The sequence below is a fragment of the Citrus sinensis genome, chromosome 8 (genome assembly GCF_022201045.2).
Source record: "Citrus sinensis cultivar Valencia sweet orange chromosome 8, DVS_A1.0, whole genome shotgun sequence".
Taxonomy (NCBI): domain Eukaryota; kingdom Viridiplantae; phylum Streptophyta; class Magnoliopsida; order Sapindales; family Rutaceae; genus Citrus; species Citrus sinensis.
The window spans coordinates 6767941-6783873 of record NC_068563.1 but is presented as its reverse complement, the minus strand read 5'-3'; the positions used below and the strand labels follow the sequence as shown (position 1 = coordinate 6783873).

Below are 15933 nucleotides of genomic sequence, written 5' to 3'. Positions count from 1 at the left end.
GTCATAACTTCTTCTAGAGAACTCTAAATCAAGCTCTGTAAAATTTATTGGAAAGCTAACTTAATTATCTTTCCAATGGTATATAGCTTGTACGTTACTTTCTGCCTCAAATCGGACTACCGGTTAGCAAAACCGGAAAGCCGGATTCGCAAGGAACGCTTGCTGGACCAAACCGGATTTCCGGTTCTGTCAATTCGGAATTCCGAATTCGAGCTGCATTGTGGCAAACCGGCAAGCCGATTCTCTCTTGCTATCTTCTGGATCCAACCGGCAAGCCGGTTCGTGTTATCCGGAAAACCGGATTTGCGTGAAACATTTGCTGGAACCAACCGGATTTCCGGTTAATCTCATTCGACAATCCGGTTTCGGATGCTATTTCAACTATTCATCTTCTCCCTCTCTTTCGGCTTTCTGTTTCTCTCTCTCTCACTAGAAGCCGATTACTCCTCACTTGATTTCATTCCAAAATCCATCATTCTCATTCGTTTTCAATCCAAATTGATTCATATAAATTATTCCCCATCCATTCTTGTGTCTAAAATCATTCTTGTGTCTAAAATCATTTTAATTGATTCAAACTTACTCATTTTACTCAATAGCTTGAAAAATTCGAATTTGTACATTTTGAATATTTCAAATTACCACTTCCATAGTGTGCTCTCCTTATGGATTTTACCATAGTTTTCTATTATATTATGCACCTTCATTTTTATATGCATTGTTGCTTTCATTGTGGATTGATGATGATTATTATTTGATATTTGGATGCAAATGTTTTATTTTGAGCACAAAAGATAATCTTGGTAAATTTGATCCAAAATTTGATGTTGGTATTTCTCTTGGGTATTCAAACACAAGCAAAACTTATGGAGTGTATATCAAAAGAACTTTGATTGTGGAAGAATTTATACATGTTATATTTGATGAGTCTAATTCTTCCTCTATGGAGAAAGTTGTTGTTGATGATAATGTAGATGAAAAGCTACAAGAAGATTATCAAATGATAGCCAAAAGAATGCACCACTTGAAAATCAAAAGGAGCAACATGAAGAAACAAATGCGGAGTAAGATGAAGGTACTTCTCAAACACTCCCTAAAGAATGGAGGTATATTTCTTCTCACCTTAAGAATTTAATTTTGAAGATCCATCACAAGGTGTAACTACTAGATCATCACTTAAAATATATATGTGAGCATTTGTAATAATGGATTTGATCACTTGTTCTTTAGCTCATAATGATGGCTTTTTAGCTATGTTAATTTTGATGATCTATAATGGCATATGTTGATTTTGATTATCTATATATTGCTATTATATACTTATGCTTTGATGACAAAGAATGTGCTTTGATGATTCCATTGTATTTGATGAAATTTGATCTTATGGGATCTATGATTGATGAATGGATGCATTTTTTGTTATTTATTGATGTATTGTCGAATATGCATTACTTGCTTTAAATGATATCAAAAGGGGGAGAAATACATGATCATTGAGATCTTGGCGCATATGAGAGTGTAAGTTATATTAAAATGTCACATTAGATCTTTGATAAGTTTAATTGTCTTGATTTCTAAAATGTGATTAGTAATTATATGACTTTTGAATTGTTGACATTATGCTCTTATGACTTTTGCATTCCCTTGCTTAGCTTATTACTTGTTCTATTTTGGATAATATGCTTTTTGAACATTTTTATTGTTCAAAGGGGGAGACAAAGTAATAAATCATTTTAATGATGTAAATTGGGAGAAATAATATGCATTTTGAGCATTCTTTTAATGGTTGATATATGATTATGGAATCCTCGGATTTAATTGTTACAAATGTTTGAGGAATTCATATTGATTTTGATGATTAATGATTATATGTGCATTGCTTAATGAATTGATGGAGTTATTGGTTTGTTATAATTGTTGAAGGTTATATCTTTTTAATCATGTTATGTATTTGAGGATTTGTTCATTTTTAAGGGGAGATAAATATGATTTGTTTTTGGATAAAATCATTTTGGTTAAATTTTTAAAATTGGCCATATATTTAGGGGGAGCATATAATATGTTTTGAATAATATGCATTTTGAGTAATTGTTTTGATAATTGATATTTGATTGTGATGATGATTTTGATAATTTTGAGATATGACGATTTGATTACATGGGTGTTTTATATGATAATTTCATATTTTGAGTTGTTGATTTGGTAATTAATGGAATAATGGTTCATGATATTTTAGTGTGATAATTTGTGTATGGAGTTGGCTTTTATCATGATCTATAATAATTTGGATTTGATATTACTAATCTTGTAATTGAGGTGATGCTTGTTGTTAGCGGGAGATTTTGTCGAAATTTCTATTCAAACAACATGGGTAACAAATTTCCTACTCTTATTCTTTTCCTTTACATTTTCTCTTTTATGATGAAGGGGGAGAAGAATACATGTTTTCAAATTTATAAAAAAAAAAAATTTGCTATTTTTTTTTGCCAATTGAGTTTTTCTTTTTGATGATGAGGGGGAGAAAAATCTATGTATTTAAATCATTAATTTAGCTAATTGGCAAATTGTAAAAGAAGACTATATTTGTGGAATCATTCTTTAAATACATGAAATGTTTGTCATCATAAAAAAGGGGGAGATTGTTAACATAAATGTTTTCATAATATTGATTTTGATGATAACAAACAAGATTAAGAATGATTAATTTTTTAAGATCAAATTATTTTTTATATATTTTAAATAAATCATTATTTTCACATTATAAATGTTTTATATTTAATGAAAAAATGATTTTATGAAAAATGATTGTTTAAATACATGAAATGTTTGTCATCATCAAAAAGGGGGAGATTGTTAACATATATGTTAACATAATATTGATTTTGATGATAACAAACAAGATTAAAAATGATTAATTTTTTAAGCTCAAATTATTTAATATTCTTTTTAAATAAATCATTATTTTCATATTATAAATGTTTCATATTTAATGGAAAAATGATTTTATGAAATTGGTTGTTTTTCAAAGTTTATGGTTTAATTGAAAGAATTTTGAAAACTTTGTAATAAATAAGTAGTTTTCTAAATTTCGGACTTGGACCTATTTGAAACTATTTAAATATTTTTGGGCCATTCTATAATTTCACAAAGTTTGGGCAAAGTCATAATTTCAGAAAGTTATGGGATTGACAAAGCATTATTTTAAAGTTCTGAAATTGGACCTTTCTGCAAACTTTCATAACGTTTTGGGCCAAATTATAGTTTTATAAAGTTTTGGGGTCAAACTATAAATTTGAGAAAATATTCACTGTAGCATTTACTGTAGCAAGCGGAAATCCGGTTTCTGATAAACGGAAGTCCGGATTCGAGGCAGAATCTATCCGAATTAAAAGCGGAATTCCGGATCTTGACAAACGGAAATCCGGTTGTTGGGCAGTAAGCTACTGAGCGTAAGCGGAAATCCGGATGTGACAAAGCGGAAATCCGGATGTTCAGAAATTCAAATTTGTGGCTGTAACGGTAACATTAAGCGGAATTCCGGATGTCCATAACCGGTAATCCGGTTACGACCAAAATGTGAGTAACGGATAGTTTTCGAGCTCAAACTATAAAAACTCAAATCCAACTCATTTTGAAGCTCTCCAACAATCTCCAACAAGAAAGAACAAGTGCACACAACATATATTGAGCTTCAACTTCGTGAATCATCATTCTTTAAATCATCTTTGTTCTTCAATTTGTATATCCACTCTTAAAGAGAGATTCATTGTTGTATTTATCATTTCTCATCAAATTGTGAGAGCACAAGTGTGGGAAACACTTGGGGTAAAGAGATTGGAGATATAATCTCTTGTTGTAAAGGTTTATTGACACCTCGAAGTCAATTGTAATCGTTGAAGCCTTGGAAAGGCTTGGATAGTGAAATCCTCAAGCAGGTGAGCTTGGAGGCGTGGACGTAGGCGGGGATAGCCGAACCACGTAAAAATCCTTGTGTTCGTTTTCTCTTCCCTTACTCTTTTAATATTGTGTTTCATTGAATTTATTGTTTTCGAATTGATTAAGGCATTAGATTGAATTGTTGTGTGGTTTGACTAGGATAATTTTTAAAAATCCAATTCACCCCCCCTCTTGGGTTGCACACTTGTATTTCAGTTGTAGCGTAACTTGGATTCTTTTTCTTTATAATTGTACCTATCATGTGATTATAAAAAATAAAAAAAAACTCTTGAGATTTTAAAATTTTATAATTGCGTTATTTTTGGATTATCAGAAAACTTCCTCTCCTTAAAGATGCCCTTAATCCATAAAAAAAAAAAAAAATCATGTACGCATACCTTTTATAGCTTCATATTGCATAACTCCTCATTTCAATCAATGGATGCATTTGTTTACTTTTTCTTTCTTGTAAATTTTTGAATGGTCGTAATTAATTAAGTGCTATTATTATCATCATTTTGTAGATGCATATGTGGGGTGGGTCCGTTGGGGCCTGGGGGGGCATGGATCTCAATCAGCAAAGGGCCGACCAGAATATTTATTCTTTAAGAGGAACCACAACCAACAACAACGCTTTAAAGTTTCTATTCCATGTTATTTATGCACACTAGATTGTAGAAACAACATTGATCATCCATGGTCAAAGCCTTCAAAGACTCTAGTTGCAAGAAAAAGCATGGGATTGCGGTCAAAATTTTCTTGCGGTGAAAGGCTCATAAACTGATGACAGCTGCTAGATTGTTTTGGGCCTCAATGGTTTTAATATTAGTCTCTTGAAAACATATATGTTGATTAGAGATGAGTGGAAGAAGATGATCTGATTTAGCCAGTTGCAGAAAAAAGAGCACGCAGTGGAGTTCAGATTTTGAATTCTCTTGTTAAATTATTTTTAATTTACTACATGGCTGAATACGTTGCATTCTTAAACAATACTTTGAACATCATATTTTTGTATTACAGATATACCAAAAATTAAATTAGTTTTTTTCTTTATTAGTATAAACTAAATTTTGCCTGAATCCTCATCCTTGTAAGTTGAATTCTATTGTGAAATTAATAGTCCTTCCTAGTAGAACAAACTATCACTTTGAACATATGTGTCATCTCTAACAACAGCTTCCAAACCTGCAGCTAGCTGCTTCTCAGCATTAGAAGCAGCATCTGCATTGGCTTTCAACCAGCCGTAATTAAGAGGAGGGCACCATTGTTTCCGTTTGTCAGTTTTCTTCCTTAAAGCATAAGCCATAATTAAGTGGAGGGCAAGCTTCCAAATAACATTTCGAATAGTATTGTGAAAATCTTTCATCCTTTTGGCGATAAAAAAGAACCTTGTTTCTAGTTCTCTCTTAATAATTTTATCACTTTAAGTTCTCTCTTAAGTAGAAACATCATATATATTAATTTGTTGTTAATATAAATAAAACTAAATATTTATGACTTAAAGATAGGTGTTGAATGGCAGTCGTCTCACAAAAAAAAGAGTACTTAAAAGCAATGGTGATGTCATAATTTTTTGTACTAATATGAGAATATCACACTAGATTTTTTTCCGCATTACAAAAAGTTTGAATTCAAGAATAAATAAGCAATCTCAGGAACAAATTTTACAAAAAGCCTCCAAAACATGTCATATGAATTTGTGATACGAAAAATAGTATCCTAGTCACTAGATCTTTTTTCCACATTACGAAAAATTAGAAATGCAATCTAAAATGATATCAATTATTAATTTTATAGTGAATGGGTTTTTTATAATATAAGAAATTATTAACCATTTACCCTAAGGTTACTCTGTGTCCAAAAAATACTACAAAAACTTTAGCTTACTTAATTTTTTTACCTCAGTCTATAATTTGTATCGGTCACTCACTAAAAAAATAGAATTACTTCATAAAATGACAAAATATAAAAAGTACAAATGACAATAGCGATTATTTTATAAGGATAATTCAATCCTTTTGGCACCAAATTACATATTAAATTATTTGAAATATTATAAATTATTTTTATACTAAGTGATGGACCTAATCATTTTAATACTCATGACAATTTAATCTATCCAAATATGAAATTTTGAGTAGACTTATGTTGGAGTAGGAGGATAATGTAAGAAAATTTGAGACGTTTATTTAACTGAAGAAATTTTACAATTTAAATTAGAATCGTGAGCCATCATTTGTTAAAGAGCGCATAATTCTCACCTATTTTGGTAATTCTATTCTTCTTCTTCAACCCCAAATAATCGAAAGCTCTCCAATGGCTTTCGTATCCTCAACTCGTTCATTTCATTTTACTTCAATTTCAATATCAGCTCTTAGATGTAATTTCTCATCTTCGTTCCCTCATACCAGAAAACCCACATCTTCAATTTCGGAAAATGAACCCTCATATCCGACTACAACATCTAAACTGAAGGAGTCGCTACGACTGACAGTCAAAGACCGAGCCTCACTCAAAAAATTCCTCAAAGAAAGGTGCAAATCATCAGGTCAAGGTGATATTAATCTTATTACTCCTAATGAAGCCTTGTGTATCTTTGATTACATGCTCCGTATGCACCCTTCTCCGCCTCCTGTCTCTTCCTTCAATATTTTGTTTGGTTGTCTTGCTAAGAATAAACATTATGATACTGTCCTTTCACTCTTCAAGAGACTCAATTCAGCTGGGTTGTTTCCAGATATTTATACTCACAGTATTTTGATTAACTGCTTTTGCAAAATGGGTAGAGTTTCTCATGGTTTTGTTGTTCTTGGGAGAATCCTCAGGTCCTGTTTTACTCCAAATGCTGTGACCTTTACTTCTTTGATTAAAGGTTTGTGTGCGGAGAGTAGAATCATGGAGGCCGCCGCATTGTTTACGAAACATAGAGTGTTTGCTTGTGAGCCTGATGTTTTTACATACAATACTTTGATTAATGGATTGTGTCGAACTGGCCATACAATTGTTGCTCTAAATTTATTTGAAGAGATGGCTAATGGAAATGGGGAATTTGGTGTTGTTTGTAAGCCAAACACTGTTACATACAATACGATTATAGATGGTCTTTGTAAGGAAGGTTTTGTGGACAAGGCCAAGGAGCTGTTTCTGAAGATGAAGGATGAGAATATTAACCCAGATGTGGTTACTTATACCTCTGTGATTCGTGGTTTTTGTTATGCTAACGATTGGAATGAGGCGAAGCGTTTGTTTATTGAGATGATGGATCAAGGGGTACAGCCTGATGTTGTGACTTTCAGTGTGATCATGGATGAGCTCTGCAAGAATGGGAAGATGGACAAAGCAAGTAGGCTGTTAGAATTGATGATTTTGAGAGGAGTGAATCCCAACACATCTACTTATAACACATTAATTGATGGTTATTGCTTAACTGATAAAATAGATCGTGCAAGGAAATTATTTGTTTCTATGGAGAATAACGGGTGCATGCATGATGTTGTTAGTTACAACACATTAATAAATTGGTACTGCAAGAATAAGGATGTAGAGGAAGCGTTAAGCCTTTATAGTGAAATGCTCTCTAAAGGAATAAAGCCAACTGTTGTTACATATAACACCTTGTTTCTTGGTCTTTTTGAAATACACCAGGTTGAGCGTGCTTTAAAACTGTTTGATGAGATGCGGCGTAATCATGTGGCAGCTGATACATATACATACACTAACTTTATTGACGGGCTCTGCAAGAATGGTTTTGTTCTAGAGGCACTGGAATTATTCCAGGCGATAAGAGATAGCAAGTATGAACTCAATATCGTATCCTACAGCTGCCTCATTGATGGATTGTGTAAAATACGCAAACTGGAAACTGCTTGGGAACTGTTTCAAAGTTTGCCTCGTGTAGGCCTAATGCCAAATGTTGTAACATATAACATCATGATCCATGGGCTTTGTAATGATGGGGAAATGGACAAGGCACATGATTTATTTCTTGATATGGAAGCAAAGGGTTTGGAACCCGATTTTGTCACATTTAATACATTTATGCTGGGTTTCATCCGCAATAATGAGACATCAAAAGTTATTGAACTCCTTCACAGAATGGATAAGAGAAATGTAATGCCAGACGTATCTATACTTTCAATTGTTGTGGACTTGCTTGTTAAGAATGAAATTAGTTTAAACTCGATTCCACATTTCAAGAGACACAAGTAAGTCAATGAGCTGAATGCTGATTTACTTGCTTGTTTTTTTCTGCCAAAAATCTGGATTTGGAGAATCCCATTCTTTTTACAACTCGTGAAGTAGTGTTGCGTAGTGATGGCATGTCCCCAGGTTCCGTTCATGGATTCTGTTTGCAGACATGGATGACTCATCAGATAAGTTTCAAAGTCTGGCAACTTTTTGTTGTAAAATTAATTTTTATTATTCGCGTCATATGTTTTCCTTCTATAATGCATCTTTTTCATTAGCTGGAAGTGCAAAGTTTTTATGCTCTTACTGTACGACCACTTTTTCTTCTCTAAATAGATAAAATGGCGTTTCTTTTTTAATTTGTGAGGCTACTGAACATAAACTTTCTGTTAGTTAAATTGATTGTCTTTGATATCTAGAACTTCTAGTTGTACTAATTTGTACTTCGAGTGTATGGGATTGCCGACTGTAATGGGAATTGATGCCAAATTAATTATGCATCAGGTTTTTCAGCATGTTCGTCTTTTATTTCTGTTAACATTTTTGGCTTTGGACATGCTGGATTGTTTTTGGTTTCAGTGATACAAAACATCTAACTAATTGTCCAAAGTTCTTCATTCCTTGTGACATGGCATAAAATTGAATGGTGACTCATGAATCATGATTGTGTGTTTTGGTATTTGTATACTATGTATTGGAAAGACAAAGTTTGTTGAAACTCAGACTTTTCTCCGCCTTCCATTCTTGTTTCATATTCTTATGCTAACATCTTGATCATGATGAGTCTCCTCTTTTCTTTACAACCCATATATAAAGTCTTGGCCATAAGCCTCAAGGCCTATTGGCTATTACAGCAGTGGGAATCAGATCTTTCAAATTCGAGGAAATTTGAAAAAATTGCTAATGTCTACAAAGCAAATGGTCTAAAGGTCCTTTTTGTTATCACTTACACAACATTACTCAAGAGTATCTACGTTTTACAGTTGGTTCTGTTGTGAATCAGCATTTCTGATTATTATAGTAGACAATTCTTCGAAGCATGTATTTGAGGTGCGTGTAGAGCCTTTGGAATTATATGATTAATTCGCTTTAATTTCCAGCCATAGTTCTACTTGCATTGACAACTTGAGCTTGCTGTCTTGTGGTTTTAGAACCTGCTAAAGTAAGCGTACACACGACAGTGAAGAATTGATCTCTGGGGATTAGCTATGTGTAAGTAGACAAAGTATTGATCTCTTGGGATTAGCTAGCCTTTAACAATCAGTGGTGTTCCCACTACCGGGTGACAGATTGTGTATTTGTCTCTGAATCTGGGGCATATCTAAAAAGCTAAAAGATTTACTTTCTATCTTCAAGCACAAGAGCATACCATTATGATCTGATTTAATCTAGTCCACTAACTTGGCATTTTTTTAATTTATATACCATTTTGTGTAGTGTAGTGCAATATTTGGGTAGTTTGAATAGCAAGAACATGAAAGAAAGAAGATCACATGAATCAATCAAAACCAAATGATAACATTACCGATGCCCCTTCATGTCATTCAAGAAATGGATAAAATAGGAATACAAGTTCATGTTAGGATTATATATAAAAAATAAAAATAAGCATGCATCATTATGTATACCATTTTGTGCTATCCATCTACATTGACAAGACATATTGCACAGTTTATCCTGGAAATGATCCAACACCAAGTTCCAATATCAATTTGAGATCAAATAAACACATAATTATGAACAATAATAATAATAATAATAATAATTTTGAATTATAGTAATCACAATAATTTAAAAACAAAATAATAATTATGATAATAGTTAATTAAAGATTTTTAGTAATTTACAGTAATGTAACTCATTTCAATTTCAATGCCAAGATAATGTAAATACATCAATAGCAATACAACTTATTCTGATTCTAATTCCTACCGTTAAAGTAAACAATTTGTTCTTATTCTCATTCCTCACTCATATTCCAACTCATTCCGATTCCAACCCATTCCGATTTCCGTTTAGTAAATGCAGCATCAGTGTTATGGGTTGCAACTCACAGTTAGTTCTACATTGCTGGGTGGAACTACTAGGTTAAATATCTATTACACTATTCTCAAGCCATTGGTTATCACCTTTATATTTGCTTATTAGAGTTACTGTTCTAGTTATTTTTTAAATTCAAAAAAGTAATATTGACTCATATTTTCAACATTTTTCTCATTTTTTAGGAGAGGAGTTTATTTTCAGCTTGAGGGTTTTTTTTGACTTTTTATTCTATTGAGGAGACACTTATTCCTCTTCAAATAATATTATATTATTTTTTATATTATCATTATGAGAAGTACTATAACTGCATTTTTTAAAAAATAGAGGGTAATTAAGAATTTGATTAAATTTATATAAACCTGATTCTATTTAAAGAGTCTTTTTGGGAGAAGAATTATTTTTTTCACCCTTCTATTTGTCTTATCAGCAATAGAACACAATCCACTAAGTCCTAAAAAGACTATATGTTAATACAAACTATGAGTTACGAGTTAAATTCATTATTTTGCATAGATTTGGATTTTTTTTTTTGTTTAAACAATTTTGCTTGGTGATGTGAAGGGTAGTATCTTTTATCCAAACATGAAACTTTAATAAGATTTGAGTCGGATTCACGATTTCGAATTATAATATAATCCCAAATCTGATAATTTCCTAGTTTTGAGAATAAGTGCAGCTTTTAGTACCCTCTAAAATGCTTATAACACTTTTATTATATAATTTCTATCTCCATAAATTTAAGCTCTCATAATTTTCTTTTAAAAATATATTTTTCGATTAAATTTAAAATATAAATACAAATTATGTAATGAGTGGGTGTAAAAGTTTGTTAAGATCATAGTTTATTTAAGCGTTGAATTGAAATTATATTTATAAGAAATACATTAATTTATCTTAAGTTATTTAAGTAATTTCAATAAATAAATTTAAAAAAAAAGGATTTTATGAGGAATTTTGGCTGCTTTGAACTTTCTTCCGCATAACATTGGGTTTAAGAAGGGTCCAAGGCTCAATACCAACTAGCGGCCCAAGGAATCACAATCACACGTGTCGAACAGCTACGTGGCGTGTACATTACGCACGTGAGCGCATCTTAGCCCAACTTTCTCAACGAGTAATCACTTCTTCAGAGGCCTTCTCTTGTCTCTTTGGGCCCCCTGAAATTTCGTTAAATTGCTGTTTATTTCTTTGTTATTATCTGGATTTGTACACTTACGCATTTACTAATTTTCTTATTTAAATTATCCACTGGCTTTTTGTTCTAATCCAGCTTATTTTTATACCGATGAATATCGCAAAACTAATAATAATAATAACAATAATAAGTAAATAAACGAATGCGAAATTTGGGTTTTTATTTTCTCATTTTCTTTGTAATTAGGTCGTTGCATTCATTTAAAATGATAATAACAAAATTTTTGGCAGAAAAAAAGGAAAATTTTTGTTATTCGTTTAATTATTTTAGATAGAAATTTTCTTTCGTTGAATGAGCCTTGTGGTTTCTTCTTTGTATAGGGAGCTGAAAGGTTGACTATCTTGGTTTGAATACTCATTCACAGTAAAAATGGTAATTATTTATTTATTTATATATATATATAGGGTTCAAATTTATTTGTTCAACTGATTCATGATACGGGGTCGATTAGCGTTTTCATTATTTTTTTTCTGGAGTTTAAGGTTACCATTTATTAGATGTGATGAATATATATTTCTATTTTTATTCTACATTGGCAGGTGAAACTTAGCACCTCAGGGGTCTGATTAAGAATGGAAGTTACATCTAATATGATCATGATTGTACATTATGCATGAGAACAAAGAGTATTAAGAACAAGAATTTAACTCAGTAGAAAATAAAAATGTGAAAACATTAGTTAGGTTTTCTCTTATAGTGCAATTAAAATCATTCGATATTAATCGATAACTTTATCTTTTTTTTCTTTTCAAATTAGACAACTATGCGGTATATAAGGATCCACATAGAATCTAGAGAAATAGTATATTTTGGGATTGAGAATTAGAAGTTTGATTAGTATCCGCATTATATTTCGTAGGGAATGCTGAGGACAAACATTTCATTTAAAGATGTGTAAGAAAATGGCACAAATGAATCAAAATTATTTTGGTCTTTTTAGAAGGTAACAATTAAGAAATCAGATTATGAATTAATGAAAAATTCTATGTTTTAAACATTTATTGAGTATTAGGGATTTAAAAGTAAATCTTACTCATAAAATTACTAAATACATATAAAAATATCTTTTTCCGCCAAACCCCAATCTAAGAGGACACAATTCTTCACCCCTGCTTGCATTTGCCAATTTATTGTAATTGTTACGAGTTGGTGGGAGAGATTCATTATGATCTGATGATCAGGCTTTTTTTTGCATAGAATACAATGTGGAGATTTTAAACCGATGAAACGAATTACTGCTTAATTGTGCTGCCTTTGCAGCTGTATTCCACTTAGAATTCATGTTTGCAAAATGTCAAGGTTGTTTTGTGGATAGTTTAAGGAGTAATATCTTTGAATATAGTTGAGTATGTTTTGCTTTTCATTAGCATGTCTTATGCATAATTGATTGTTGAAGGGTATGTAGATGCTGACTATGCAGGGGATCTAGATAAAAGAAGGTCTCTGACAGGCTATCTGTTCACACTCAGTAGCTGCACAATAAACTGGAAAGCTTCACTGCAAAGTGTTGTTGCTCTATCAACAACAGAAGCTGAATACACTGCAGCTGCAGAAGCCTTTAAGGAGGCAATATGGCTAAGAGGAATGGTTACAGAATTGGGATATGAACAAAAACAGGTGGTTGTTCATTGTGACAGTCAAAGTGCAATTTGCCTAAGTAAGAACCAGGTGCATCACAAAAAGACAAAGCACATAGACATTAAACTACACTTTGTCAGGCTGGAGGTGTCTAAAGGTTCTTAGCCTATATAACTATAAATATTGATTTTGATGATAACAAACCACATGTATTGCTTAAACAAAGATTTATGAATTGTGCTTTTATAATAAGAAAATGATGTGGACTAAAATGAAAGTATTTTAAAATCTTTGATAGTATTTTAAAATTTTAGATTTGGACCTATTTGAAACTATTTAAATATTTGGGTAATTTTTAAAAACCTCTCCTGAGGTTTGGGCTTGTTGCAAGTAGATGGCGAGAATTTATTTATTTGTAAAAAACCCCCTACCGTCAGTTAACTTTAACATTGACCGTTAGTTGACTGTGCAAAGACAATATTACCCTTAACAACAATTTGTAGATGGAAATAACTAAAAAAAAATTAAAATTGTTGGCGCGAAAAACACAAACCCTTTTTTTTGACAATTTTATCCTTGTCAATTCCAAAGATTTACAATAACATAGGTAAAGATTATAACTATTTCATTTTCAAGTTTTTAATTTTATCTTTTTTGTAGAAACTTTAAGAAAATATCAATAATTTAAAGAGAATTTTTAAAATTTTTAATTTTATCTTTCTTGTAGGAACTTTAAGAAAATATCAATAATTTAAAGAGGGTAAAATAGCCAACAATTTTTTTTTTTTTAGTTATTTCCGTCTATAAATTATTGCTAAGGGTAATATTGTCTTTGCATAGTCAACTAACGGTCAATGTTAAAGTTAACTGACGGTATGAGGTTTTTTACAAATAAATAAATTCTCGCCATCTACTTGCAACAAGCCCAAACCTCAGGGGAGGTTTTTAAAAATTACCCTAAATATTTTTGGGTCATTCTATAATTTCTCATAGTTTGGGCGAAATCATAATTTAAAAAAATTTTGAGATTGACAAAGCATTATTTAAAATTCTAAAATTGGACCTATTTGTAAACTTTCATAATGTTTTGGGCCATAATATAGTTTTATAAAATTTTAGGGTCAAACTATAATTTTAGAAAATAGTTCACTGTAGCAAGCGGCTAATCGGATGTGAAAAATCGAAAAAGCCAGATTTTGGGCAGAATCTATCCGAATTGAAAGTGGCTAACCGGATCCTAACAAACGGTAATCCGGTTGTTGGGCAGTAAGCTTCTGGAGCATAAACGGCTATCCGGATTTCACAAGCGACATACCGAATGTTCAGAAATTCAAAATTATGGCTGTAACGGTAACATTAAGCGACTAACCAGATGTCTATAAACGGCAAGCCGATTATGACCAGAATGTGCATAACGGCTGATTTTTGAGCTCAAACTATAAGAACTCAAATCCAACTCATTTTCAAGCTCTCCAACAAGCAAAAACAAAAAGCACACGAGATATCTTGAGCCTTCAACTTGCAAAACACAAAACATTGAATTATTTCTTGTTCTTCATTTTTGAATATCTACTCATTGAGTGAGTTTTATTGTAACTTTCATTTCTTCATCTCAATTGTAAGAGTTTGAGTGTGTGAGACATTTGAGTGAAGAGATTGAGAGATAATCTCTTTGTTGTAAAGGTTCATTGACACCTTGAAGTCAATTGTAAACGATTGAAGCCTTGAAAAAGCTTGGATAGTGAAATCCTCAAGCTTGGATCGCTTGGAGGCGTGGACGTAGGCGGGGTTTACCGAACCACATAAAAATTTATGTGTTTATTTTTCTTCTCCCTTACGCATTAGTTATTGTGCTTTTATTGAACTTATTACTTTTAATTTTTATTAAAACATTAGATTGCTTGTTGTGTGGATTTGCTAGGATATTTTTTCAAATTCCAATTCACCCCCCCTCTTGGGTTGCACACTTATATTTTGAAGGTGTGGTGAAGCTATTAAAGATACACACTGATGATAACCTTGCTGATATGTTGACAAAGGCTATACCAACAGCCAAGTTGGTGTACTGCATGAACTCAGCTGGAATCTGCAGGTTATAAAAATTGCAGGGATGAAGTGGAAGGCATAAGCTTAGGAGTAACTGATTTGAGTTCAAGGTGGAGAATGTTGGAGTTGTGAAGCTCAAATCTGAACTTGGGGATTTGTATGACATGTCATCTATTTCTAATGAAGTATAACGACTTCTCAAGCATTAGAGTTCAGAGAAACTGAATGGAATAAACGTTATGTCGGCTGGATGCATTAGTAATGCACGTGATGCATCACATGATTCACTAATTCAAACGGCAGCCTCATCTGCGTTTTAGCTAGCAGATTGCATGAGCTTTTGACAAGTGTCCTAGAGCATATTCAAGAATTGGTTATTTCAGTTAGATCACGCGGGAGGCAGCTGATCATCATCTTGGCTGGAAACCCAGGAGCGTGAGCTGACTTCTATGGGCTCTTTCATCGGGTTCTGATAAGAGTATAAAAGGTCCTAGGCTCTGTTACTAAAGGCATTCTATTAAGTTTTATTCACTCTTCATACATGTAACTTGTTCTCTGAAAATCAGTAAAATCTTGTTTCTCTTTCACAGTGGATGTAGGCAAGAAATTGCCCGAACCACTATAACCCTTGGTGCAAGTGTGTGATCTGATTTTTTTTATTGTGTGGTTGGTTTCAAGTGCTTATACGTAATTCTTGTCAAAGCTTAGTTTAGTGTTAATTCCAGATCAAGGTCAAGTTTCATAGAGTGGGTCTTGGGGGTTCCAAGTTGATCTTGGAGATTGATTTGTTGAACGGAGTCCGGCGAGGGTTTCGTCCGAGGGGAGATTGTTGAATTGTGTCCCACATTGGTTAGTAAAGGGTAGATATTTGGGTTTATAAGGTGGTAGGTCACTTCACTTAATAGACTAGTATTTTGAGTTGGATACCTAGAAATCTTATGCTAAGT

The 15933-nt window shown here is 32.3% G+C and overlaps 2 protein-coding genes across 3 annotated transcripts in view; both read left to right on the top strand.

The window, feature by feature from the left end:
• The first annotated feature begins 6157 nt into the window (after positions 1-6157).
• LOC107175361 (putative pentatricopeptide repeat-containing protein At1g12700, mitochondrial) overlaps positions 6158-15933 on the top strand; it is a 34997-nt gene continuing 25221 nt past the window's right edge. Inside the window, exon 1 of one of the 2 annotated variants that reach the window (XR_008051316.1) lies at positions 6158-8265. Coding sequence is in view for 1 of the 2 variants with exons in the window: in XM_052433002.1 (XP_052288962.1) it covers positions 6253-6761 (509 nt within the window). In the remaining variant the exon portion in view is untranslated. The remainder of the gene's footprint in view (positions 8266-15933) is intronic. The other variant, XM_052433002.1, reaches the window with a different exon arrangement.
• LOC102610628 (uncharacterized) overlaps positions 11591-15933 on the top strand; it is a 36359-nt gene continuing 32016 nt past the window's right edge. The window contains exon 1 of the mRNA XM_052433003.1: positions 11591-11734. Within this exon, the coding sequence (XP_052288963.1) occupies positions 11732-11734 (3 nt within the window). The 5' untranslated portion in view covers positions 11591-11731. The remainder of the gene's footprint in view (positions 11735-15933) is intronic.